This window comes from Cynara cardunculus, assembly GCF_001531365.2.
Source record: "Cynara cardunculus var. scolymus isolate 2C chromosome LG 1, CcrdV1, whole genome shotgun sequence".
In the NCBI taxonomy this organism is placed as follows: domain Eukaryota; kingdom Viridiplantae; phylum Streptophyta; class Magnoliopsida; order Asterales; family Asteraceae; genus Cynara; species Cynara cardunculus.
Window position 1 is genome coordinate 47,233,167 of NC_037528.1, and position 9,544 is coordinate 47,242,710.

General features: G+C 29.0%; 1 protein-coding gene across 2 annotated transcripts in view; it reads right to left on the bottom strand.

Moving 5' to 3' along the window:
• Positions 1 to 4,770: 4,770 nt before the first annotated feature.
• Positions 4,771 to 9,544, bottom strand: part of LOC112526738 (chaperone protein dnaJ 11, chloroplastic-like) — a 5,410-nt gene continuing 636 nt past the window's right edge. The window contains exon 2 of one of the 2 annotated variants that reach the window (XM_025137156.1): positions 4,771 to 5,426. In XM_025137156.1, coding sequence (XP_024992924.1) covers positions 5,014 to 5,426 — 413 coding nt within the window. In that variant the 3' untranslated portion in view covers positions 4,771 to 5,013. Of the gene's footprint in view, positions 5,520 to 9,544 lie in introns of those variants that run through there. The other variant, XM_025137147.1, reaches the window with a different exon arrangement.

Consider the following 9,544-nt stretch of genomic DNA (forward strand, 5'->3'; position numbering starts at 1 on the left):
TTCCATTCTCACTTCCAAGTAGGGATGGTTCCAATCCTGGATCCGGTACCGAATCGGGTAAGACCAAATTTTTTTGGGACTAAAATTGAGGACCGAAAACCAAACTGTATTTCTGTATTCGGTACTGGTTCGGGAATTTAGGGACTAGCACAAATTAGGACCGAAAATACAAAGCGATACCGAAACAATCAAAACCAATCTAAGTTCAACAATCTACTTAATCTTCGGTATTGTTAACATAATAGATATTACATATGACAATGTCATCGTCCTTTTAATATGTCATCAATGTCATCTAACGGTTGGTTTCCTTGACAATCTCACCCAATCTTGGGTGCAAACCAAAGCCTCAACTATGGAACTTGACAAGTTTGTTCGGTATTGGTCCTAGTACACGACCACTCGTGCTAAACGTCGACTCAGATGCCACGGTGGAAATTTGTATTGGCAAAATATCTAACATAAATACAAAGTTCATAAACAATAATATTATAATACATATATAATGATAACGTAAAACTTAATAAACACAATAATTTACCTTTGGCCATTCGAGATACAATTGGAAACCGAATAGTATTTTGTTTCCACCACCTAAGTATGTCAGGCTCGATAGTATACGAAATTTTCGGCTCGTTTACGTACCTCCTAAACTCAGTTTCAATCGCATCGAGTTACTTTCTTCCACATGTAGAAATTTTCTCAAAAAGTCATTACACCTATTTAAAAGTTTTTATTAAATACTTTATAATATAACTAGAAAGAAACTCGCGCAATGTAGCGAGATACATCTGATTTTAATATCTCATTTTATTTTTTATCTCAGTTAATGTTATAGTATGGTCTTATGTGATTTTGAAAAAACGATGTTTTTATTTTTGAATAAAATATAAATTTGAAAATATCATAAAATTTTGACAAAAATATATCGATATTAATATTAAATTAACTATTTAAAATTCCTATTTTTTGTGTAATTTTTTAATTCAATTTTTTTGTTATAATTTAATTTAGGTATTATTTTGTTAGAAGTCGATAATTATCCTAATTATATTTTAGATTTTTTATATTTTAAAATGAGATGTTTATTCTGTATTTGATTATGTTTATCCACAGTTAGTTACACGAATTCAGATATGAAGGTTTTATAAGTTGTACTTATACACAATCTATTTGCAATATTGAGTTTTAAGTAATATGCATTAATAAACAGTATTTTACGAATAAAAAATGGTTTTTAAAAGTTTTTGTCAAATATTTTATAATATAATATAGATATAGATTATATATTAACACTAAATATAAGGAAGTTTTAAAATTTTAATTAGCAATATTATAGTAACAAAAAATATATAGAAGTTTGTATAATTCACTCTATTTTATGTGATGGAATGGAACCCATAGGTCATCTCTATTATCTTGTTTGAATAAATGGAATAATAAATAAACAAAAATCAAGAGCCGGTGGCGGTGTTTTCGTCTCCATTGACCCCCGAAATATGGACCGGCGCTCGTCGGCAGTTCCACTCTTTTTGTGCCACGTGTAATAGAACCTTCCTTTCTTCATCTTAAAAAAATACAGTAGTTAAACTTTTTTTTTGTTGTAATAAAATATTTATTTATTTTAATTTCTTTAATTTTGTAGACTATTTTTTAATTTAATTTAATTAATTGTAATTTAATTAACAAATGATGTTTTGTAAGTTATTGATATTCGATAACTTTAACAGTAGTTAATAAGATATCTGATAAATTAATTATTTAATTAAAAAATCAGTTGATAAGATAGTCGAAGAAAAATCAAAATGACATGTTAAAAACTAGTAATTTTAATATTTCATAATATAATCAAAACAAATAATTAACTATATAAAATGTTAATTAATATAAACGAGATGGTAACAAAAAATTAAATGATAGAATCTATTAATTAATAAAATTTCAATAATTACATTAATAATAGTTTTAAATGGTTAATAATTTATAATTATAGGAAGGTTATCATGTTTTCTTATGTATTTATTAAAAAGATTACTACTTTTTTCTGTACGACACTTTTTCTTAATTACATAAAATAGTACAAATTCACCGATCTCGTGAATTGGTTGACCTACAAATCCAATATGATGCTTATGATTAGAAAAATACCTATGATTTAGTAATTATATGTCATTTACCAAATGTTTACCTAAGTTAAGCGTTTACCAAGTCATTTTATTTTATCGGATTAATATAACAAGGACTAAAAATCTTACCCAGTAAGAGTAAAGACAAGAATCGAAAGTCTTATCCGGTAAGTGAGCACGATAACTCTTACCATGGTTAACGCTTACTGGGATAAATTGTTGCACATGATGCATTTTAGTGAATAAAATTTTACTTAGTAAGTAAACGATGGTGTTGAATTTTACCGGTAAGTGTTTACCGGGTAAGTGTTTGAGTAAACGTCCCCTTAGAGTCGTTTATCAAAAACTTATTGGATAAATGTATATCAAGTACCATTTGTCTTATTTCGGATGAGGTTGATAATAACTAAGAATCTTACTCGGTAAAAGGCATAGTAAAAACCGTGAGTCTTACCCGGTAAGTAAGAGAGAATATTTTATCCGGTAAACAGTTATTAGATTAAAGACGTTTACCAACAATCTATTTTGATAGCCGAGAATGTTACCAGACAAGGTAAATAAATGTGGTGACTTTTGTTAGTAAACACATACTGGTAAGCATTTGGTAAACAACCCCTTAATCTTGATGTGTTTTATTATATATAATAAAGTATTTAAGATGACAAAATTAAAAAAAAAATGTGGATCAAAATTTATATCATCATATCAATATCTATAACAACGATTGACGGGTAATTTTTTTTTTTTTTGAAAGGTAGCAATATTATTAAGCAAAAGAAAAGATAAATACGTAAAGGGCCACTACGAGATGCATAGACCAAAAGAAAACAAAACCGAAGACCACAAAGGCGAACAAGACAAAAACCACTGAAAAGAGAACCAATATAAAAAAATGATTTTTAATAATTTTTGTCAAATATTTTATAATATAGTATATATATATATATATATATATATATATTTGCCTCTTGATAACAAAATATTATTTTAGAATTTAAAACCAGTGTTTAATTGTCATCGGTTGTGATCCAAACTTTTTTTTTCCGAAGGAAAAGAAAAATCGACATTGTTTTTTTATGCATTTATTTTTAAATTGGAAAGATGAGAAGATGTGTATATTAATTAATTAATTAAATATCAAATTGACTTCTACCAATGGAAACAATCTTCTCACAAGTCACATCTATACATACAAAAATCTAGAACCTTTCTACCTTATTTATATATATCTAAAAATTAATAATTTTTTTTATTAAAAACTAATATAAAATTTGATAAGTTTTTCGTTTTAAATAGTTGAAAATTTAAAAAATAAAATAAAATGAAATATCCAACTATTTTTAATGTATATAATAATTAAATTTATATTTTTATATTTTTATATTTTATGCAAGTGGTGTAATATATTTTCTGTATATTAATTAGTTTTATTCAATTATTTAAATTATATTTTTATATCTTAAATAGTATGAGAGACTAAATTTGTTATTAAAAATTGAAGTTAAGGAATGAGGAAGGTGAATAGACAAAAATACCCCCTCACTAACGAAAATTATAAAATGAGTTAGAGGAAGAACCATACCCGTTATAAAAATGAAACTATAGGAGGTCTGTTGTTAACAATTTCTCTCAGGGACCTTACTCGTTAATTTATGTAAACCGCATGGACCAAATTTGTATTTAACTTTATTTATTTCCAAAGTTTTTCTATTGGTTGTCTCACATAGTAATCATTTTTAGGTATTCTCAATATTTAGAGAAAAAACGTTTTTCTCTCTCTTATTTTCTCAATTTTAGGGGGTGTTTGAGATTGATTATAAAAATGATTTATTGACTTATTTCGATGTGACACTGGTAATAAGTACTTTTAAGTGTTTGGATAAACAACTTATACCGGTGTCAAACCGGTAATAAAAAGTTTTTGAAGAAGTTAAACTATACTTATAATAAGTTGATAAGTGTTTTTGTAAAAAAGAATAAGTTGTTTCAAATAAGCAATCCCAAACACCCCCGTAGAGATAGTTTTAGGAAAGCCGTTGAAACAAAATTTGGCTCGAAATCTCAGTTTTCTCCATTTTAGAAAAGCTGTTGGAGATGCTCTGAAACACTAACTTCGACAAAAAAAACGACAGACACATAGAATGTCCTTTTAAGTTATACAATGTTATGGTCTTTCTATTTGTAATTTGTATTTTTGAGATGTTTGTTTCATTTTTAGTCATTATAAATTTGATGGTCATGATTAATAGTATAATTACATTTCATATTCATATTGTTATTTAATATTTAATTAATTATTATTTCCTTTGTAAATTGATTTATCTTTTACATATTTTGTTCAATATCATATTAGGGATCTAACATAGACTTTTAGAGACTGTTTGACAGTTACTGAATGATTTAATGTACAATGATTAAATAGTCAGAATAATTAAAAGACTTTTATGATATAATACAAAATGAAATATAATTATTTGATAATTTTTTACAATGAAATTAAAGCGCTTAATGGTTAAAGAAGGCTTAAGATACAAAATTATTCAGAGGTTTTTAGAACAATTAAGAGTGTAAATTTTTTTTTGTTAAACAAGATTTACCTCTTAACAATTCAGATGTTACGTGTTAATGAAACTATTAAAAAGTAAACAAACAACTTCTTGCTTGATATCACGTAAAAATTTAGGCATAACAGAACTCGTTCAATTACTGTTAATGTTTGCTACAAAATGAGATTCTAATCTGAAAAACTTCCATTCAGTGGCTTCAAAATCTTAGCCAAGTATCCTGATTCGTGGTAATGCTTCTTCGATCTAAACCCTACTTTCATCTGAATATTTACAGCTTCAATATCCCTAAAACGGTGATACGAGCTTCATCGGAGCAATTTCTACCAACACTGGTCCGTCTCCCATCTTTGGCTCCTGTAACTACCTGCAGATCTCATCGGAGACGGAACTCCCGCCCGTCTCTGCACCAGACTCCGATCATAATCCGCTCGTTTTGCCGGATCTGTAAGCGTYGTATAAGCAGAGTGCACYTTCATAAACTCATCGGCCGACGAGTCACAACTTCCGACATCTGGATGCAAAACTCTCGCTAATCTACGGTACGCCGCTTTGACTTCTCTGACATCAGCTCCGATTCGAATCCCGAGCASTTCGTACAGAGAAGAAGGATTAGGATTCCGGAACGATCTAATTGGCTCCGTCGCAGTCGTGGTCCTCTCGGCGGTGGCGTARGAAGCTGAAATCGGAGCTCTTCCAAATCTGAGCGAAGTTGAAGGCGATTGTGATGATGGATGTGAATTGAAGATGAAATTGGGGGAGGTAAAGAAGGAAGATGAAGTTGAAATAGCCATTGATGATGTAAGAGTAAGAAAATGGATTGATGAGTGATTGTTGATATGGATTTTGTGGGGTGGATTTATAAGGGGATGAAGACGTGGGGATGAGTTGGACATGAGGATTGTGGTTATCCAAATGAGTAAAGGACAGTTGGAGAGTGAGTCAGCAAAGCGATGAAATCTGGGACCGCCGGTAACCACTCTTCCAACGTCAAATTCAAGTTTGTTTACGAAACGTCTAGAAGGACGTTGATTTCTCCCTCGTATAAACAAGTATTTTTCTTTCTTCCAAATAAATATTTAGGGACAATTTATCAAACGATTATCCAAGTAATCATTTATCAAGTCACATCATATTACCCGATGAATATGAAAAAAACCAACAATTTTACCCAGTAAGAACGAGATAAAGATCAAGAGTCTTACCCGGTAAGTGAGTGCAACGACTCTTATCATGGTTAGCGCTTACCGGGTAAATGTAAACTAAAATCTTACCCGATAAATAAATAATAGTATTAAATTTTATAGGAAAACACTTACTGGATAAGTGTTTAGTAAACGACCCCTTAATATTTTAGCTTAACTTTATAATTTAAAGATTTAATAATTATTTTTAAATTTTTTTTAGAGTAAACATCTCATCCATCCTAATGCATTTAAGAATCGATATCCTTTTTTACACTTCTCACCTTAACTCTTTTGTTTTACAGAATCCAATGCTTGTTACATTACGGTTGAAGTAATTTATATGTTTTAAATTAAATCATTATGCATCTCCCTCAATTATTGCAAGTTGATAACATAATCCAATGTCTATATTTATAAACTTTCTTATTTTAATGTATAGTTAAAAGATGAAATAATATTACCATTTTATGTTTTTTATATTTTTTTAAAATATATAATTTATATACAACAAATGCAACAAATAAACTCAAATACCATTTTCACCTTTGATGAAGTTTAAACTCTGCCCTCCTAGGAGACGCATAAACGAACCAAGGACCAAATCTGAATAAAAGACCGGACTAGAAAAATGCTATGACTAATTGGACCGGTTAAAAAGTCCAATTGCCTTTCTAGCCCGGATTGATTCTTGTTCTCGAAACAAGAATCGAACTGGTCAAAAATTGATTTGTGGGGGTTCGAACGTTCAACCTTYCTTACGTCAAATCAATAATAGAGTTTCGTTATAATCAAATAAAAAAATCAGAATCTGTTAGAACTGTTGAGAGCCTAAATTAGTCATAACTTTAATATACATGACTCGATATTTTTGGAACTTACGGAATATGTGAGTGGATGACATTGACATATATATATATATATATATATATATATATATATATAATCTTGATCTTCCATGTTCATTGTTTTATGAGTTTTTAATTCGCATAGAAAACACTGTAGTGAAATTTTCCGGTATCGATCAAGCTAATATGGATAAACGCAATGGAAAAGAAATCAACAACAGTGAGAAGATTAAAATGATTTATGATGACAATCGGAGTTCGCTTTCGGGAAGTGAAGAAATTAACCAAAGTGAATGTCTTGGTAATAGATTAATATTTTTATTAGATTCGTTTTAATCGAAACTATGTTCATTACGATGTGTTGTGTTTTTTATAATTCATCTTGTATTGATAGCTTTTTTCTTTAATTGCACCACGTGTTAATAGCATATATGTTATGTGTTCATACTATTTCTAAGATATTCTCTCACTATGTGGCTTGTTCATGTTCATCACTCGTTCATATTGTGTTCATACTATTTCTACGATACTATTGTTTATATTGTGTTCATATGTACACTAGCTGCATATCTCAATACTAGCTCCTTTCTGAATGTGTTCATAATGAATGAATTATTATTCAGGAGTTGTTCATATTGTTTTCATACATGTTTTTTTATTTATTTTCTTTCGTGTAGCAGCTATTCTTATTATGTTCATATTGTGTTCATAAATTGTATACAGTCCAAGCTCATATATATGTCAATTTTTGTTCGTATTTTACGCAATGGTTAGCGCTTACCGGGATAAATTGTTGCATACGATGCGTTAGTGAATAATCTTACCCGATAAGTAAGCGATAGTGTTGAATTTTACCAGTAAGTGCTTACCGGGTAAGTGTTTAGGTAAACGGCCCCTTAGAGTCGTTTATCAAAAACTTATTGGATAAATGTATATCAAGTACCATTTGTCTTATTTCAGATGAGGATGATAATAACTGAGAATCTTACTCGGTAAAAGGCATAGTAAAAACTGTGAGTCTTACCCGATAAATAAGAGAGAATATTTTATCCGGTAAACAGTTATTAGGTTAAATACGTTTACCAACAATCTATTTTGATAGCCGAGAATGTTACCAGACAAGGTAAATAAATATGGTGACTCTTGTTAGTAAACACATACCGATAAGCATTTGGTAAACAACCCCTTAATCTTGATGTGTTTTATTATATATAATAAAGTATTATAAGATGACAAACTTAAAAAAAATATGGATCAAAATTTATATCATCGAACGATTGATGGGTATTTTTTTTTTTTTTTGAAAGGTAGCAATCTTATTAAGCAAAAGAAGAGATAAATACGTAAAGGGCCACTACGAGATGCATAGACCAAAAGAAAACAAAACCAAAGACCACAAAGGCGAACAAGACACAAACCACAGAAAAGAGAGCCAATATAAGCTACGAGGAGGGAGAAGCACAATGCTGTGTTGCAAGCCACTGCTCCCAATTCATAGACTCCTTATGCGATCTTCTCGAAATCCAATCAAACACTCGAACACTTATTTTCGCAACTAAGCTTCTAATGCAACCTTGCATCCCGCAAGACAAATAGTCCAACGTTTCCTCCGAATCGAACATAAAAAATTGAGTGCAAATCGATACTGCGATCACTCAAAGTAGTGAAAATTAAAAACTGGGTAAATTAATAAATCATTAATCGTTTCTCATCACTTAACTCAACATCGCAATACAAATATTTAATTTTTTTAATCAAATATCAAACTAATTTGTACTAAAAAAATATGAACAAATTTGTATAATAAAATCAAAAGAAAAACATATTGTTTTTAAAATAAACTTAAGAGATTAGTTTATTTTAAAATTAATCAGTTTTTAGATTTATCCGTTTAATTATTAAACATTGTTTGTTTTATATTTAATTTATAACCAATCTGATATCTATATTAAACAATTTTATTATAGATATATAATAAGAAAAAGAAAATTCGACCCTTGATATTAAAATATTATTTTAGAATTTAAAACCAGTGTTTAATTGTTATCGGTTGTGGTTCAAACTATTTTTTTCCAAAGGAAAAGAAAAATCGACATTGTTTTTTTTATGCATTTAATTTTAAATTGGAAAGATGAGAAGATGTGTATATTAATTAATTAATTAAATAACAAATTGACTTCTACCAATGGAAACAATCTTCTAACAAGTCACATCTATACATACAAAAATCTAAAACCTTAACCACAATGATGATATATGATTGGTTTGAGTTTGACTTGAAAAATAAAAAATATTTAGAGGTTTCAGGTTCAAATCCAAAAAGGAATAAAATCTTCTTGTGGCCACAAAAGTTCAAATATAATGACTCCGAATTATCTGTAAAGCATGTGGTTGTTCTGAGATTAGTCAGCTCGTATAACGAACTGGATATTCAGGTTAATAAAAAAAAATCTAAAACCTTTCTACCTTATTTATATATATATATATATATCTACTAATTAATATTTTTTTACTAAACAAGATTAACCTCTTAACAATTCTGATATTACATTTTAATGAAACTATTAACAAATAAACAAACAACCTCTCGATTGATGTCATATAAAAATTTAGGCATAACAGAACTCATTCAATTACTGTTAATGTTTGCTACAAAATGAGATTCTATTTGCCTGGTTAATCCTTTCAAAAAAAAAAATTGAGATTCTAATCTGAAAAACTTCCATACAGTGGCTTCAAAATCTTAGCCAAGTATCCTGATTCGTGGTAATGCTTCTTCGATCTAAACCCTACTTTCATCTGAATATTTACAGCTTCAATAT